The sequence below is a fragment of the Cherax quadricarinatus genome, chromosome 38 (genome assembly GCF_038502225.1).
Source record: "Cherax quadricarinatus isolate ZL_2023a chromosome 38, ASM3850222v1, whole genome shotgun sequence".
NCBI classification, from domain to species: Eukaryota; Metazoa; Arthropoda; class Malacostraca; order Decapoda; family Parastacidae; genus Cherax; species Cherax quadricarinatus.
The window spans coordinates 15394543-15414393 of NC_091329.1; the positions used below are offsets into that span (position 1 = coordinate 15394543).

At 42.8% G+C, this 19851-nt stretch overlaps 1 protein-coding gene across 1 annotated transcript in view; it reads right to left on the bottom strand.

The window, feature by feature from the left end:
* The window catches only part of LOC128693022 (interference hedgehog), a 208879-nt gene that overhangs the window by 20775 nt on the left and 168253 nt on the right, over positions 1–19851 (bottom strand). Inside the window, exons 5-8 of the mRNA XM_053782486.2 lie at positions 18336–18548; positions 5791–6009; positions 3141–3296; positions 1642–1794 (exon numbers count right to left, since the gene is read on the bottom strand). Coding sequence (XP_053638461.2) covers positions 1642–1794; positions 3141–3296; positions 5791–6009; positions 18336–18548 — 741 coding nt within the window. The remainder of the gene's footprint in view (positions 1–1641; positions 1795–3140; positions 3297–5790; positions 6010–18335; positions 18549–19851) is intronic.

Genomic DNA, 19851 nt, shown 5'->3' on the forward strand with positions numbered 1-19851 from the left:
CCTACAAAATATTTCATAATATTCCACTCATTTTAGTGCTTGCAATTACTAAATAAGCTACCATGGCTCCAAAGAAAGCTCCTAGTGCCAAGCCTGTGGTAAAGAAGGTGAGAAATATGTACAGTGACAAAGTCTTGGGCCATTTTCAGGAAGTGTTAAAGAGACGCCAGAAACAGAGCTCTCTCCACAGTTACTTTGCGAGACAGGACTAGAGTGACTCTCAAGGTGGTCCTAGTGGCATTAAGAAACAGAGAAGAGAAGCAACCCCAAAGAAGCAATTGGTACCTGAGGTGTTGCTGCAAGGGGATTCCTCTTCCAAACTGTAAACAATCCAATCTCTCTCCTCCTCCAGTCCCCCATACACTAAGAAGAATCTCCAATAAAGGTAAGTGTTATGCTGTTAATGTTTCATTCACCATTTCCCATTGTATTGTTTATGTACTATATGTATATTTCATGTAAAAAATTTTTTTGTTTTAATACTTCTGGGTGTCAGGAACGGATTAATTGTATTTACATTATTTCTTATGGGGAAAATTGATTCGCAAATCGTAAATTTCAAGCTGGCACTGGACAAGCACCTAAAGTCGGTTCCTGATCAGCCGGGCTGTGGCTCGTACGTTGGTTTGCGTGCAGCCAGCAGCAACAGCCTGGTTGATCAGGCTCTGATCCACCAGGAGGCCTGGTCACAGACCGGGCCGCGGGGGCGTTGACCCCCGGAACTCTCTCCAGGTAAACTCCAGGTAAACAGTAACAGCTCCAGGAACGGATTAATTACGAAAAACGAGGGACCACTGTACTGAAGTGCACTACATATATACATTTTTTTTTAACATGTCAGCCATCTCCCACTGAAGCATGATGCCCAAAAAAAGGAAACACTTTCACCATCATTCGACACTTTGCCATCATTCATACACAATCACTGTCTCTGCAGAGGTTCTCAGATACAACAGTTCAGATCACTCCAAAGAGCCAATATCTTGAACCCCTCCTTCAAAGAGCAGGCATTGTACTTCCTACCTCAAGGCTACAGGAGAAAGTCACCAAAGAGATGCCTAATTTTATGAAGCACCAAAACTGACACTGATGATACAGAGAAGTGAGCTGGAATCAACCCCACAAACACAGGTACGTGCATTTAATTACTGACAGTCTGTCACTAATCTTGATGTAGATATAGACTTGGAACAACTGACCAGCAATGACATATCAGCTGAATAGATACGGTTGTATCAACATCTGATACTACATCGTAATCCTCCCTCTCTAACTTGCACAAATTCTTCCCTAAGTAATGTTTAAATTATATACATGTACAACAAATATAAATATCTGTATCACAGAGTCTGCATGAAAAATCAGAACCAACAGAGAGGTCTTGGTCTTGATGATTCTAGATACAAACGAAGAATTCACACTTTCATAATGTAACAAATTTTTTATCTCGATGAGTCTAGATACAAACGAAGAATTTACACTTTCATGAACATGACAAATTTTTTAAATTTATCATTGGAATTCATAGGTTAGCCAAATTATGATGCCATACCTGCCTGACCTCTTATTTACACACTGTGTAAGCATATGGTTTTTATACACTATAGACCTTCTCTTAGAAAAGTGCTGTATTAATCATACCATTGTGGAGGGTAGCTCGTGGATCAACAGTGACAGTCTTAGGCACTACACTGATCACAGCTACACTCTGTACAGTGCCTTCTGGGTTATGAGCAAAACACTGGAAGATCCCTGCATGCTCTTTTTCCACGACCCCAATGGTCAAACCATTTTCTGTAAATAAAATATAAAATACAGTATAAATCTGATTACTGTGGCTGGATTAGAACTTCATGAATTTTGTTATAAATTATTTGCGTAGATATGTTGTCTTTCAATTAAATAATGAAATTTAGGATAGTTATAGCAAGAGGATCCTTCAAGGGGAATACCTTCATGCTGGTGAAGGATTTTTGATCCAAGGAATTGAAGCTGCCCTTTCCCCTTCCTCTGGTTAAACCTGATTACTCCTAACTCTTCCCATCTCTAGCACTGTATGACCCCCTAAGGTTTTTCCCCATTGCTTGCCAACTGCAATGGGCATTATTCCTCCATTCTTTTTCCAGAGGGCACATAGTGATACACCGAAGAAGAGTGGCCTAATGGCCTCCAGGACATTGCCAGCCAGGCACACACTGGAAAATTTGGTGAGTTCAGACAGCAACCTCTCTAAAACATCCCCGAGTGCTGGACTGAGCATTTATTTTAAATGCTGTGGCCTTAAACTCGTGAAATCCCCTGCTGAGTCCTGTGGGAATGATATGATAAATTTATACACATCAGCATCCTGTAGGGTTAAATGTTCTTCACCTACTGCACTGTCAGGGATGTGAAAGTTGGTACTGGGAGCTCTGGGTGGATGTTTGTCTTTCAGAGCTTGTGTTGTAATGACATCCTTAAGAGAGATGGTATCCTCACTAGTTATAAGCCACCTGAGTGCTCCAGTAGTGTTTCCCTCTTCTATTTTTTGCTAATTTGGGCTCTGATTTTGAAGGCATCAGATGTAGTGTGAAAGATGGTGAAAGTGTTTCTTTTCTCGGGTCACCCTGCCTCATTGGAAGACGGCCAGTGTGCTAAAAAAATATAGTATATATTTATATATATACACTGGCTGTCTCCCACCAAGGCAGGGTGACCTGAAAAAGATACACTTTCACTACCATTCACATTATCACTGTCTCGCCAGAGGAGCACAGATACGGAAGTTTAAGTGTCCCTCTAAACAGCAACTATCTTAAACCCCTCCTTTAGGGTGCAGACAATGTACTTCTCACTTCTAGGATTCAAGTCCAGCTAACCGATTTCCCTGAATCCTTTCAAAAAAATTACCTTGCACACACTCCAACAGCTTGTCAGGTCCCAAAAATTATGTCTCCATTCACTTTTATCTAACACACTCACACATGCCTGCTGTATGTAGCATCGAATGGCACACATACTATGTGAGCATACTGATAATGACTGTATAATTAAAGTAAAACTTATTCACCTGTACACATTAACATCCTTATAATATGAAATACAATAGTGTACACTCTATATTGTTTACTCAAAGCAGTGGCAAGAAATTTGACAATTACCTGTTATTAAGATGTTGCCATCATTCCTTACTAATCCTCCATTGAAGACCCACATGATCTTGGGGTGTGGGTAACCCATTGCTGTACATGCCAAAGTGACGCTTTTACCTTCTTCCACATCTTGAGACTCTGGTGCCAAAGTTATGCTTGGAGCCTCTGCAATCAATCCCATCACATATTGTAAACTCAATGAAGCCTTTGGCTATAAAATAAAGAATCAGGCATATGATTATTGGAATTTCTCCTCACTTAACAATGGAGTTCCATTCCTAAGACCACGTCGGTAGACAAATTCGTCACTAAGTAAGGAACATACTATAATGGTAGTGGGTTTGTATCATCTATCTTTAATATTGTTTTAATGTTACCTTTGCATCATTTATAACATTTCTGGTATATTTTTTAATGTTTATACAGTAGTGTACTGCATATTGTAATAAACAGAATACGTAGAGGAAATCAGCTCTAATATACATTATTTAGGCATGCACACTGGTCAGAGAGACCGTTAAAAGTCTGAGGCATCGGTAAATGAGTACATTGCTAAGTAAGGAGATGCTGTATTAGCAAGTAATCAAACTAATGTATTTAATTTCATAGGAATACATTACTGCTTAGTACAGTATTGCATGATTACAAATTAATATAGTATAGTAATGTATATGGCTACAACTGCTCTTTTTATACTGAGTTATAAAATAAAATACAAAAACAAATTTTATTTATCATTTTTCCTTCATAATTACTTCAAACAAACGTTATGTACACCTGGGTTGCCTTAGTCACTTTAAAAATTCTGCTGTATATAAATTTCTATAGTGTTAGCATATGCCTGTCTACCAAGTGTATACATATTTGGTAATAGTTACAGAGCAACCACTTCTCCAATATAAGTGCATAATTTGCTATGAATTGCCTTTTATGCATTTCTGCTCAATCTAACATACCATGGAAATTTAAAACAGATTTATTAGTCTCAATTAGGTTAGGCTTCTTTAGGTTATATTTAGGCATAATTAACTCACTTCACATAATAAAAAAACAGGCAGTTCATATCTGGCAGTGCAGGGAATATTGTACTACCTTAGAGAACTCATATTCTCATGAGTGCTACAACAATTGGATGGGCTGTACAAGGATCACTGCCCCTATGTTCCAGTCTCTGACAAGGCCCTCTAGTCGACTGCCTGGTCAAGCTGACTGTAGGAACAAAACTTATAAGCTCATGCAAAGTGTTTCAAACCAGTCATGCTGGTTATAAGCTCCTGCAAATGGTTTCAAACCAGCCTTGCTGGTTAAAAAGTTTGCAGCAACTTATAAAATGTTACATTTATGAACAAAATGATTGGTAAGAGTAACTACCTAGGGAAGTACTACTGTTCTCTCCTGTGAGTGTGTGACAAAAGTCTTTTAATGGTTTGCATTCTGGCAGGATTGTCATCCTTTTCTTTTTGTTTCATGGACATGTATGATGACAAGAAAATCAGGAACTACATCATTACAATATCGATTGTGTGTCTGTGAATCTGTACAAAATATGTGAATATACATGTGACCAGCTTCGAGAGATTTTCTACCTTTGCAGTTCAACCTAGGTATAGTAATATAGAGGTATAGTAATCCAGTTTTTTCTTCTTGGAAATTTCTATGCTTGTTTCAGCAATATTTGATATCTGTTGGTAGCAGGTTGAATAGTCTTGGACCAGAGAAGCTGACACAGTGTTCTTACACTGAGCCCATGGTGCTCCTGCTTTTCATTGGGTTTATGTACACTTCTTACCATATCTCTTACTCCCATACATTGTTATGGTAGTGTGTACATTGGACACCGGTCCCTCACATTGTCTTCCATGTACAGTATACGTACTCTCATAATTTACACAACCACAAATCATTTTATCAAAATCTCGTGATTTATATTTTGTTACCAAGACCAAGAGTCATGTGCAAAATATCACTGTTGCATGGTGGAATATTTCTTCCCTATGCCCAAGGAAAACTACCTAATTGTCTCTTCTTGATGTAAGTAGCCACCCATGCTACCAGTTGCACTTCTCAATGTTTTCCATACCATACTTACTGTACATGGAGAGGGTTTCAGGGGTCAACGTCCCCATGGCCCGGTCTGTGACCAGGCTGTACCATGATTTTCAGACAATTTTTTATTTTATTATCACCCTGCCTTTTTTCTGGATATTATGCCTGTCACCCAAAAGAAATAGTACTCTTCATGCTGAAAGTGATAAAGGTAGAATTACTGACAATATGTTAGGTAAAAGACACACATGCAACTAATGTGACATTTTATTTTGGCAATGTTATGGCTTTGTAAAGTTGTAACAGCTTGACAAAGCTCCTGAAATGTTGCCACAGTAAAAAGTCACATTAATTGCACATGTGTCCTTTTACCTAACATGCTGAAGGTGACAATAAGAATATTAAGAGTGAAATTAAGCCTGTTTGTAAAAAAAAACAAAACTAAACAATTGATAGTCTAGAGGGTATTGAGTGGGTTCTGGAGATGGTGCATGCATTTTATGTTAGAGAATCAACAATTCATTCCATTCAAGACATTGGTGAAAAGAATGGCAAAAAGGTCATTACAGCTAAATAAGACAGAAAAATTACTGTGTAATGAATTGTGACATACCTAGTACCTCTAGTGGTACATCCAGCAAGATCTCTGTACCGAGACCATTGTATGCACGACACAGGTATGTGCCCTCATCTTGTGCTGCCAGCTGGGTGATGAGCAATGAACCATCTTCCTGTTGTATGCTCCTCAATGGCAGCCTCCCTCCATACCTTGACCATTGCAGTGTTGGTTTTGGATGACCATTGGCCAAGCACAGCAAAGTCACATTGGAACCTGAAAACCAACAGCACCTTTCAGCTAACAACATACTTTATTTTAAGGTAACAATATTTTGCATATCCTTACATGTTTACTGTAATACAATTATATTTCTGAACACTTTTGGGGCTCAATGTCCCCACGGTCTGGTCTGAGACCAGGCCTCATGGTGGATCAGGGTCTAAACAACCAGACTGTTACTGCTGGCCACACATAAACTGACATACGAACCACAACCCGGCTGATCAGGTACTGACCTTAGGTGCCTGTCCAGTGCCTTCTTGAAGACAGCCAGGGGTCTATTGTTAATCCCCCTTATGTATTCTAGAAGGCAGCTGACACTTGTGTTGTGTCTTAGTGTATTCGTGGTGCCCCTGCTTTTCATTAGGAGAATGTTGCATCTCCTGCCAAGTCTTTTGCTTTTGCAGGGAGTGATTTTTCATGTGCAAGTTTGGTACTAATCCCTCTAAGATTTTCCAAGTGTATATTATCGTGTATCTTTCTTGCCTGTATTCCAGGGAATACAAATCAAGGGACTTCAACCATTCCCAGTAATTTAGGTCCTTTACCGTATGTGTGCCATGAAAGATCTCTGTACATTCTCCAGGTCAGCAATTTCACCTGCCTTGAAGGGGGCAGTTAGTGTACAGCAGTATTCCAGCCTAGAGAAAACAAGTGATTTGAGGAGAATCATCATGGGCTTGGCATCCCTAGTTTTGAAGGTTCTCATAATCCATCCTATCATTTTTCTAGCAGATGAACATAAGAACATAAGAAAGAAGGAACACTGCAGCAGGCCTACTGGCCCATGCAAGGCAGGTCCAAGTCTGAGGTAGATACATTGTTACGGTCTTTGAAGGTGAGATCCTCTGACAGTATCACTCCCAGGTTCTTCACTTCAGTTTTTTGCTCTATGATGCGGTTATAATTTGTTTTATACCCTGATACAATTTTAATTTTCTCAAGTTTTTTATATCTGAGCAGTTGAAATTTCCCTTCATTGAACTTCATATTATTTTCTGCAGCCTATTTAAAGATTTGGTTGATGTCCACTTGGAGTCTGCAGTGTCTTCGATGGAGGACACTGTCATAGCAATTCGGGTGTCATCCGCAAAGGAAGACACGGAGCTATGGCTTACATCTCTATGTCAGATATGAGGATGAGAAACAGGATGGGAGCAAGTACTGTGCCTTGTGGTCCAAGGAAAAGAGGGGCAGCTCCAATTCCTTGGCTCAGAAACCCTTCAACAGTAGCAAGATACTCTCCTTTTCAAGGTCATTCTCCCCAGAAATAGAGTCAATAGCAGATTGGAATTATATAACAAAAAACACTGAACAATACATGATTAAAGAAAAAATGGTAAATATTGAGTTTATCTACTGGTCACTCAGCCCCTATTATATATTTTAAAATACAAGCAAGCTATCAATACCCCACAAAAAATAGTTATTTCTTGTGCAAACTGTTATTCTGGGAAATATTAGCCACACCAGAAACCTTTCCTATGACACTTATAAGCTAAACAATGTTGATCTTAGTCAAAGTGAATGAGAAAAGATCTAGCTCTAGTTAGCAGAAATTTAAAGCCAAGACAACAGTGCATAATTGCAATAAAGTTAATTGAATAGAATTTTTGTCTTCATATCAAGAATTATAAATTACTGAAGTCCTAAGATTAGACTTCAACTTTATGTATCTTTGATAATGCCTTATTTAGATTATGCTGCTCAGTTCTGGTCTCCATATTACATTATGGACATAATTATTATAATCATGGGGAGCGCTAAACCCGTAGGATTATACAGCGCGTGGGGGGGAAGGTATTCAGGCTCAATTCAGGGAACCGGAGGAAAGATCCAATTCCCTAGATCAAGAGCCCCTCACCAGCGTCATGGAACCTCCCTTGAGGGGAATATCGACATAAATGCAGTGGAAAATTGAGAGACAAAGATGACGAAGTTAATTCTATATATGTATTAGAAACTTTTCTTAAGAAAAGATGATGAATACACTGACCTTGCATTCTTTCGAAAGCTGTAGACTTCGGGGAGATATGATTAAAGAGTACAAATGGAAAACAGGAATAAGTAAAGTGGATATAAACTGCATGTTGTATAAATGGTTTCAAAACTGAGAAGTTGATAAATGAGACACTTGTGCAACATTTGGGTATCTTTATTCCGGAAACATATCGTCAGTCAGTGGCTTCATCAGTCCAGTACATGGAAGAAAAGTGAAAGATAAAAAAGAGTTTGAAGTGATCATTCCTTCAGCCTGGAATGATGTGTTTAGACCATCAATCTTGATAATAGTACAGCACATGCGCAGAGACAGCGCTTATATACTGAAGATTGGTAAGGTGAAGCATGTCATGCCTTTAGGTTAGGCAAGCTTGCCTAACCTATGGGCATGACCTGCTTCCATTGAACATCATATTTTCTGTGGCCCACTGGAAGACTTGGTTTATATCTGCTTATGAAGATGAAGAGGATGAGAGAGTATGTGGCATGCAAGAGTACGTAACCTTTATTCGGAGCATGTACACAGTACACACCCTCATTGAAAGGCTATCTCCCCCAACCAGCGAACCAGATGCTAAGGGTTGATGACGGGGCCCCATCGTTCAATCAGTACCCAGGTTCCAGCCAATGAGAAGATGGCTTTGGCAATCGCAGAGGTGTTGTGGGTACCACACACCTGTGAAGTGCACTAATGCCTATTGCTGTACATAGTGTATATAGTGTACATACTTCTGTTCTTACTTGGTGAAGGATAATATTAGTCAAAAGTTTTTTCTGCTGTGTTTATTTTGCTCCCTTTACACCCAGGATAACAGGCCTTTGGATTCCTGGGTTGTAATAGAGTACTGTGCCTTGGAAACAGCTTGTCACTGTGGCAGCCTCTAACCTAACTCCCCTCATGGGAGGTTCCTTGACGCTGGTGAGGGGCTCTTGATCTAGGGAATTGGATCTGTGCTCCGGTTCCCTGAATTGAGCCTGAATACCTTCCGTCCCCCCACATGCGCTGTATAATCCTACGGGTTTAGCCCTTCCCTGTGATTATAATAATAATCTAACTATTATTACTCTTTACATTATGTTAGAAAATTTAAGATTCCTAAGTAAGTATGTAAACTTACTTACACGATTCATCATCTTTGTAACCTGCGAATTCATTACCTTTGTATCTTGTTCAGCTATCAAAACTTTGGGGTCCAGTCCCTGGACCCATTATGTACTTCTGTAATCTTTTGACTACCGTCCACAGGATGGGTATGGTGTGACTACCGCCCACAGGATGAGTATGGTGTGACTACCGCCCACAGGATGGGTATGGTGTGACTACCGCCCACAGGATGGGTATGGTGTGACTACCGCCCACAGGATGGGTATGGTGTGACTACCGCCCACAGGATGGGTATGGTGTGACTACCGCCCACAGGATGGGTATGGTGTGACTACCGCCCACAGGATGGATATGGTGTGACTACCGCCCACAGGATGGATATGGTGTGACTACCGCCCACAGGATGGGTATGGTGTGACTACCGCCCACAGGATGGGTATGGTGTGACTACCGCCCACAGGATGGGTATGGTGTGACTACCGCCCACAGGATGGGTATGGTGTGACTACCGACCACAGGATGGGTATGGTGTGACTACCGCCCACAGGATGGGTATGGGGTGACTACCGCCCACAGGATGGGTATGGTGTGACTACCGCCCACAGGATGGGTATGGTGTGACTACCGACCACAGGATGGGTATGGTGTGACTACCGACCACAGGATGGGTATGGTGTGACTACCGACCACAGGATGGGTATGGGGTGACTACCGCCCACCGGATGGGTATGGTGTGACTACCGCCCACAGGATGGGTATGGTGTGACTACCGCCCACAGGATGGGTATGGGGTGACTACCGCCCACAGGATGGGTATGGTGTGCATAATAAACTAATACAATCAAATAACAAAAGTGTTGGTTATAAAACAATCATACTAGGACCCTCGTAGCTGAATGGTTGCAGCGTTGGGCTTACTACCCATGTGGACTACGGTTCGAGTCCCCGTTTATTTTTCTGTTCATTCACAGACAGTTGTTTATTACCACTTATCTTGGGTTCATTCCAACGAATACTAAGCGCTGAGGCGAATCACTTGTCGAGCATGATTGACGGTGAGGGGGTTAAGGGGGGAGAGAGAGGAAGGAAGGTAGAAGGGAGGGAAGAAGGGTGTGTGATATGGCTGGAGCATATAACAGCATCAACAGTGACACCAACGCCACCAAAGGTTATCAGTGAAGCGGGCCACCTGCCTCACTACAACGTCCACACACACGACATATCACCTCTGGGTGTACATCTCTCAGCCTATAATGACTCTTGAGAGTTTACAATAATTCCTCTTTTACAGACATAAGTATACTCGACTAGTAGTGATGTACAGGTGATATGAAAATTTAATAACCCTCGTGTGGTCAACTGGCTTTAAATTTAACAAAACCTTTCAGGTGCTGTGTGATAGACTGAGAGAAGAGATATGCCGGTGCAGAGGTGGGTTAGTCAGGACTGGTACAATAAATTCAGGTCATTAGGCGGAACAGACGGCAGGTACAAGATCATCAATTAGTGAAGCACTGGTGTGATAAAGCTGGGACATTAGTTGGAAGGGTCAACGAGGAGCTGAGGAAGGATAGAAATGGATTAAATGGAGTATCGTTGACAAGACTGAAGACAAAAAGAGAGTAAGTTTTCGTTGGGACGTTTCGCTCTGTGTAGAGCTTTATCAAGAATAAAAAATACACAGATAACCTGCTCTTAGAGGACTGAAACTTATGACGACGTTTCGGACCGACTTGGACCATTAACAAGTCACTAGTTAATAGTCCAAGTCCGACCGAAACATTGTCATAAGTTTCGGTCTCCTAAGTGCGGGTTACTTGTGTAGAGCTTTATCAGTTTGATAATCTGTACACGGAACGAAACACTGTCTCAAAGTTTGTTCCGCAGTTCGTGTCTTTGTCTACACACTAGTAGAGAGATGGCAGACTGGTAGTTACACGCTACATAACCCAGGAGTTACTCGACTCTTATGGGTCGCATCCTGGGGGAGAACCTGAAAAAAACAGACCCCAACGGAAATACGTATGCCATACTGCTTGACTTTCTTAGGATATACTGGGTAATTAACCTTCCTGGGTTACTAACCTGCGTTCTTCCTCATGAGAAGGTGCAGAGAGGAGCAGTCCGGCCTGTGGCAGTGCTCCTCAGGCACAGGTAACCAATATAACCCGGTACTTTTATCAGGAAGCCGCCCAGTTTATTCTTGAATTATTATTATTATTATAATCAAGGGGAAGCGCTAAACCCGGAGGATTATACAGCGCCTAGGGGGGGGGGGATGTGGAAGGCATTCAGGCTTAATTCGGGGAACTGGAGCACAGATCCAATTCCCTAAATCAAGAGCCCCTCACCAACATCAAGGAACCTTCCTTGAGGGGGTTTCTTCTTGAAAACTTTTATGTTCGTGCCTGCAGTAACCCAAGAGAGTTAGTGCGTCATCGAAGACTGTCTGTCTTATTTCCATTGGGGTCCTTCAATCTTATCCCCTCAGGATGTGACCCATACTAGTCGACTAACACCCAGGTTCCTACTTACTGCTAGGTGAGCAGGGACAGGTGTTAGGAAACGCGTCCAACGTTTCCACCCGTATCGGAGATCGAACCAAGGACACTAAGTGTGTGAGGTGAGACCGTTGCTAATCAACCCACGGTGCTTCACATGCTCTTCACTGGGGTTGTTCTTCACTTTCTCCCATATCTTCCCTTACAGTAAGCTGTAACATCAGCGTGAAAATTAGGACCAGGTCTTCCAATATGTATTATCAGGTATTCCTCTTCTCCGTTCCAGAGAGAACACCCCAAGAGTTTCGAGGCGTCCCCAACAGTTTACCTGTTTTGTTGAATTAATGTGGGCAGTATATGTACTGTCCTGCCTTGAAAGTTACTGTCAGCACAGAACAATATTTAAGCTTTGCTTCTCTTGCTTTGAAAGTTCTCATAATCCACCCTGCTATTTCCCTGGCCTTTACTGTGTTCTCCCAGTACCAGGTCATCTGACATTATCCCTAAGTCCTTTACCTGTTTCTAAAATTCAATGATATCTGCCTGCGTTCTGCAAACTGTGCTCAGTTTTTGAGTTCTTTATTCTTTCCAAAAATAAGCAGTTTAAATAAAAAAAAAAAAAAAAAAAAATCCTCGTCACTCGATCTGCCATTATCTTTCACCATCACCAACTTGTCCTCATTCCAGAAGCCATCGGTTACCTGACTCTAAGGAGAAGCACAATCACATCACCATGACTTTAGAGCAGGAAGATCTTGCCAATCCCAACTATTGGATCGCTGTAACAAAACTACGAAGACTTCGAATAGAGAACAGCACTCTGATGTATACTACACACCTTTTGCAAAAGCTTTTGACAAATGCGATCATGGAGTTAATGACTCATAAAATGAGGTCAATAAGTGTAGCGGGAAAGGTAGGAGAAATGGGTATTAATTAAAAACTGTAAATAACAGATCACAGATTAAGTCCAATCCAGTCTGTTCGTAGATTAGAAAAATCTACCGAGGTAAATCTCGTACTGATTTTGGCATCATGCTTAAAAACGATACTAAACTGTGGTCTGTCTGCTACTTGGATAAGAAAGAGCAATGGTGATAGCACCAGTAGCCTTAGGCTACTGAACTTCTTGTCTTGCTGAGACTGGACCGACTCTGCTTAATACCATTCTCTGGAATCTGTTGTTTACAAATTTTAATATCCATTTCTTTTACATTTCCCGCTATACTATTAGCCTTATTTAATGAGCTTTTACTCCACAAGAGCATATGTCAAAAGCCTTTGTAAAATGCGTATAAACTACTGTACACAAATCAATTATACAGGCTAACAGCTGTTATCCTACCTCAGCTCATTCAAGCCACTCCCCAGGATGCAACCCACAACAGTCGACTAACACCAAGGTACCTACTTACTGCTAGGTGAACAGGGGCAGCAGGTGTAAGGAAACACACCCAACGTACCGGGGAATCGAACCACGGACACTCATTGTGTGAGTAGTGCGCGCTACCAACCGAGCTACGGTGTTGTTTTCCAGTCGTAGCCTCAATAGTTTTGTCAGTGATCTTATAATTGTGATAGGCAAGAACGTCATCCTTGGATACTCCGATACTGCCACTCCCTCCTTGCAACCCTAAAAGAACCTATGTAATCCTAAAACATCTGCAATCAAAAAAAAAAAAACTGGAATCCTAAAACATCTGTAATGTTAAAATAACCTTTGGAATCCAGAAAATCCAGAATCCTAAAACATCGTCTCCAATCCTTAAAGAACCTCTGGAATAATAAAAAAAAGAACTTTGCAGAAGTTTCAAATACACCCAAGACATATGGACAGTCATTTACCTTTTTTTTTGTGGCGGTATGAAACTCGTTAATACATGTCGTTAAACATTAACGACATGAATGTAAAGCACGTCGTTAAACCTCCTCACAGTACCTGCGCTGGTCTTCGTGTCAAGATTAATGACCTTCTTGTATAGGCAAAAATTGCAACATCATCTGTATGACTGCCTGCCTGGTCTGTAGGTCCTCTGGGACCAGTTCAGACCTCGGGCTGTTCCTCAAGACAGGGAGAGACCAGTTCAGACCTAGTAGTTGTAGGTCCTTAAGCCAGGGACCTATTCATACCTTCATCACTCTTCCCTCACATTCTTCTTCATCACTCTTCCTTCACACTCTTATTTATCGTTTTCTTATCCAAATGTTCGCTGATCTATGCCTTGTGTTTACTTGTGTTGTAAGGCCAGACTTCTCACTGAGTGACTGCTCAACCAGGCTGTTGGTATCAACATCCCACAAGCCTTCGCACACTGTTCAGACCTTCACACACTGCTCAGACCTTCAGACCATGCTCAGGCATCCAGACACTAATCAACACAAGAATCAATACATTAACCCACAGCAGCTGAACCATGAACACCATCATGGTATTTTCAACCAGGTTTTGGCCAATTTCTTCAATAGTTTACGAAGCTAAGAACGTGTTTAAGAAGGTACATAATAATTTTGTATCACAAATCAGCCACTACTGCCCATAATAAGTAGTGTATTATAAAGAATACATTCATAGTATAGAATCCACGTCAACCTCGGGGATAACTAACCGTCTATATTGACACTCTCTATAATCTAGATGCTATTTTATACAGGTTCAAAATATACATTTTTTTTAAACGTCCACGCTGAAGATTAGTATATGGTAGCTCATCTGATAATTTGCGTTAATAAAAACTACAAACGTGATTATCAGGCACAGTGTATATACGTATTGGGAGATGAGCATGTATATACGTACTCGGAGGTGGACATGTGTATATATACGTACTCGGAGGTGGGCATGTGTAAATATACGTACTCGCAGGTGGGCATGTGTAAATATACGTGCTCGGAGGTGGGCATGTGTGTATATACATACTGGGAGGTGTGCGTGTATGTATATACGTACTGAGAGGTGTGCATGTGTATATATGCGTACTGGGAGGTGTGCATGTGTGTGTATACGTACTGGGAGGTGTGCATGTGCGTATATACGTACTGGGAGGTGTGCATGTGTGTATATACACTGAGTGCACCTTAGAGGAAGGTCTGTACTCTCAACTAGTAAGCAGTAAAGTGGTTGCCATCTGTGTATATAAACCGAAGTGTGTGTGTGTGTGTGTACTCACCTAGTTGAGGTTGCAGGGGTCGAGTCCAAGCTCTTGGCTCCCGCCTCTTCACTGGTCGCTACTAGGTCACTCTCACTGAACCGTGAGCTTTATCATACCTCTGCTTTAAGCTATGTATGGATCCTGCCTCCACTACATCGCTTCCCAAACTATTCCGCTTCCTGACTACTCTGTGGCTGAAGAAATACTTCCTAACATCCCTGTGATTCATCTGTGTCTTCAACTTCCAACTGTGTCCCCTTGTTGCTGTGTCCCATCTCTGGAACATCCTGTCTTTGTCCACCTTCTCAATTCCTCTCAGTATTTTGTATGTCGTTATCATGTCCCCCCTACCTCTCCTGTCCTCCAGTGTCGTCAGGTTGATTTTCCTTAACCTCTCCTCGTAGGACATACCTCATAGCTCTGGGACTAGTCTTGTTGCAAACCTTTGGACTTTCTCTTACCTGGAGTTTACCTGGAGAGAGTTTCGGGGGTCAACGCCCCCGCGGCCCGGTCTGTGACCAGGCCTCCTGGTGGATCAGCGCCTGATCAACCAGGCTGTTGCTGCTGGCTGCACGCAAACCAACGTACGAGCCACAGCCCGGCTGATCAGGAACTGACTTTAGGTGCTTGTCCAGTGCCAGCTTGAAGACTGCCAGGGGTCTGTTGGTAATCCCCCTTATGTGTGCTGGGAGGCAGTTGAACAGTCTCGGGCCCCTGACACTTATTGTATGGTCTCTTAACGTGCTAGTGACACCCCTGCTTTTCATTGGGGGGATGGTGCATCGTCTGCCAAGTCTTTTGCTTTCGTAGTGAGTGATTTTCGTGTGCAAGTTCGGTACTAGTCCCTCTAGGATTTTCCAGGTGTATATAATCATGTATCTCTCCCTCCTGCGTTCCAGGGAATACAGGTTTAGAAACCTCAAGCGCTCCCAGTAATTGAGGTGTTTTATCTCCGTTATGCGCGCCGTGAAAGTTCTCTGTACATTTTCTAGGTCGGCAATTTCACCTGCCTTGAAAGGTGCTGTTAGAGTGCAGCAATATTCCAGCCTAGATAGAACAAGTGACCTGAAGAGTGTCATCATGGGCTTGGCCTCCCTAGTTTTGAAGGTTCTCATTATCCATCCTGTCATTTTTCTAGCAGATGCGATTGATACAATGTTATGGTCCTTGAAGGTGAGATCCTCCGACATAATCACTCCCAGGTCTTTGACGTTGGTGTTTCGCTCTATTTTGTGGCCAGAATTTGTTTTGTACTCTGATGAAGATTTAATTTCCTCATGTTTACCATATCTGAGTAATTGAAATTTCTCATCGTTGAACTTCATATTGTTTTCTGCAGCCCACTGAAAGATTTGGTTGATGTCCGCCTGGAGCCTTGCAGTGTCTGCAATGGAAGACACTGTCATGCAGATTCGGGTGTCATCTGCAAAGGAAGACACGGTGCTGTGGCTGACATCCCTGTCTATGTCGGATATGAGGATGAGGAACAAGATGGGAGCTAGTACTGTGCCTTGTGGAACAGAGCTTTTCACCGTAGCTGCCTCGGACTTTACTCTGTTGACGACTACTCTCTGTGTTCTGTTAGTGAGGAAATTATAGATCCATCGACCGACTTTTCCTGTTATTCCTTTAGCGCGCTTGGCTAGGTGTGGGTTCCAAACTGGTGCCGCATACTCCAATATGTGTGTGTGTGTGTGTGTGTGTGTGTGTGTGTGTGTGTGTGTACTCTCCTAATTGTACTCACCTAATTGTGGTTGCAGGGGTCAAGACTCAGCTCCTGGCCCCGCCTCTTCACTGATCGCTACTAGGTCCTCTCCCTCTCTGCTTCCTGAGCTTTGTCATACCTCTTCTTAAAACTATGTATGGTTCCTGCCTCCACTACTTCACTTGCTAGGCTATTCCACTTCCTGACGACTCTATGACTGAAGAAATACTTCCTAACGTCCCTGTGACTCGTCTGAGTCTTCAGCTTCCAGTTGTGACCCCTTGTTTCTGTGTCCCCTCTCTGGAACATCCTATCTCTGTCCACCTTGTCTATTCCCCGCATTATCTTGTATGTCGTTATCATGTCTCCCCTGACCCTTCTGTCCTCCAGTGTCGTCAGTCCGATTTCCCTCAACCTTTCCTCGTACGACATTCCCCTGAGCTCTGGGACTAGCCTTGTGTGTGTGTGTGTGTGTGTGTGTGTGTGTGTGTGTGTGTGTGTGTGTAAATATATAATTATGTGTTTCTCTGAAGGGTGTATACACTTAGCCACAGCCAGGAGGAGTGGCTGTGGTTAACGAAACACCAGCGTTAGTTCAGGAACTATCCCAGGACGACTGGTTGACCTTGAATCATCCATGGATGAGTAGTAGTAGTGGAAACAAAAGTAGTATACTAGTCCTAGTATAAGGAGTAGTAATAATAATAATGGTTGCATACAGAGTAGTGATAATCTTAGTAGTAGTGGTAGCATAAGGAGCACTGATAGCTTTAGTAGTGGTGGTAGCGTAAGTAGTAATAGTCTTAGCAGTAGTGGTAGCATAAGGAGTAGTTACAATATAAGCATGGACAGTCTTAGCAGCAGTGGTAGTATAAGGAGTAGTGATAGTAGTAGTGGTAGCATTATTAGAAGTAATGGTAGTATTAGGAATATTATATATTACAAACAAGCCGTATATTCACTTGGGGCACACAGCACTGCGGTGTGATTATTTATGTTAGTGAAGTTAAAAGTGCAGGTACAAAATGTATGTTAGCCTTGGTGTAGATTACTTTCCGTCAGAAAATCCAGGAGTCCCAGCTGAAGGTGGTACTTTCAGCGAGGAGGTCAGTCAGAGTGAAGGTGTGGAGCAGTGCTGCTATTAGAAGCAATGGTACTATTAGTAACAGTGTTTGTTACACTAGTTGACATATCCATCTTCCTTCCATCTAGTCTAAGAAATATTCATGCTCTAGACAAAATTAGAATGTAGGCAGCCCCGGGTGATCAGTCCTGGTCTTCACCTTCACCTGGTGTTTCAACAACAGTTCTTAAGATTTAATAGAATACAGCAATGTTTAAGATTCATCTAATATATGTAGACAAATATCGATGAGTGCTCCACAAGAGGGCTCCACGAGAGGGTTCCAAAAGAGGGCTCCACGAGAGGGTTCCACAAGAGGGCTCCACGAGAGGGTTTCACAAGAGGGCTCCACGAGAGGGCTCCACAAGAGGGCTCCACGAGAGGGTTTCACAAGAGGGCTCCACAAGAGGGTTCCAGAAGAGAGTTTTCACAATAGGGTTCCACAATAGGATTCCACAAGAGGGTTTCACAAGAAGCGTAATAGTAGTAGCCCATAGTGCCTCTGATGGTACACTTGGAAGCCTCCGAAGTGTTCTTGGCGTGGAAAGGAATTACAAAAGAGGGTCGGGGAGGAGATGGCGACTTGGTTACTGGTATGGCCGGAGGCTCGTGCTGGTTACTGACTGGCTCTTCCCTGGAGGTCTGTACCACAGCGCAGCGCAGCCTGCGCCCCCACCCGAACCACCAGGTCCACTACTGCGACATCCACACCCACACACACAACACCTTCACCCACCTGTGTGAGCGGTATAGATGGTTCTGAGGGTGACGAACTGCGGGGGTGAGGCAGGTGTGAGCTGGGTCCTGGCCACCACCCTCACCACAGTGTGGGCGGCGGGGGCGGCGCTCTGCCGCAGCACGTGGTTGTGGGCGCTGCAGGTGTACTCTCCGGCCGCCCACGCACCCACCCCGTGCACCAGCAGGTCACCGTGGGGGGTGAGGCGGTACCCTGTGACCACCACCACGGGGGACCACATAATGGAAAGACATTTATTAGCAACATAAGCCATGGTATGATCGTAAATGATGTCTCACCTCCATGACTATGTCTCACCTCCATGACTATGTCTCACTTTCATGACTATGTCTCACCTCCATGACTATGTCTCACCTTCATGACTATGTCTCACCTTCATGTCTATGTCTCACCTCCATGACTATGTCTCACTTCCATGACTATGTCTCACCTTCATGACTATGTCTCACCTCCATGACTATGTCTCACCTCCATGACTATGTCTCACCTCCATGACTATGTCTCACCACCATGACTATGTCTCACCTTCATGACTATGTCTCACCTTCATGACTATGTCTCACCTTCATGACTATGTCTCACCTTCATGACTATGTCTCACCTTCATGACTATGTCTCACCTCCATAACTATGTCTCACTTCCATGACTATGTCTCACCTCCATGACTATGTCTCACCTTCATGACTATGTCTCACCTCCATAACTATGTCTCACCTCCATAACTATGTCTCACCTCCATGACTATGTCTCACCTTCATGACTATGTCTCACCTTCATGACTATGTCTCACCTTTATGACTATGTCTCACCTCCATGACTATGTCTCACCTCCATAACTATGTCTCACTTCCATGACTATGTCTCACCTCCATGACTATGTCTCACCTTCATGACTATGTCTCACCTCCATGACTATGTCTCACTTCCATGACTATGTCTCACCTCCATGACTATGTCTCACCTCCATGACTATGTCTCACCTTCATGACTATGTCTCGCCTCCATGACTATGTCTCACCTCCATGACAATGTCTCACCTTCATGACTGTCTCACCTTCATGACTATGTCTCACCTCCATGACTATGTCTCACCTCCATGACTATGTCTCACTTCCATGACTATGTCTCACCTCCATGTCTGTCTCACTTTTATGTCTGTGTCTCACCTTTATGTCTATGTTTCACCTCTATGACTATGTCTCACCTCTATGACTATGTCTCACCTCCATGACTATGTCTCACCTCCATGACTATGTCTCACCTCCATGACTATGTCTCACCTCCATGACTATGTCTCACCTTCATAACTATGTCTCACCTTCATGACTATGTCTCACCTCCATGACTATGTCTCACTTCCATGACTATGTCTCACCTCCATGACTATGTCTCACCTCCATGACTATGTCTCACTTCCATGACTATGTCTCACTTCCATGACTATGTCTCACCTCCATGACTATGTCTCACTTCCATGACTATGTCTCACTTCCA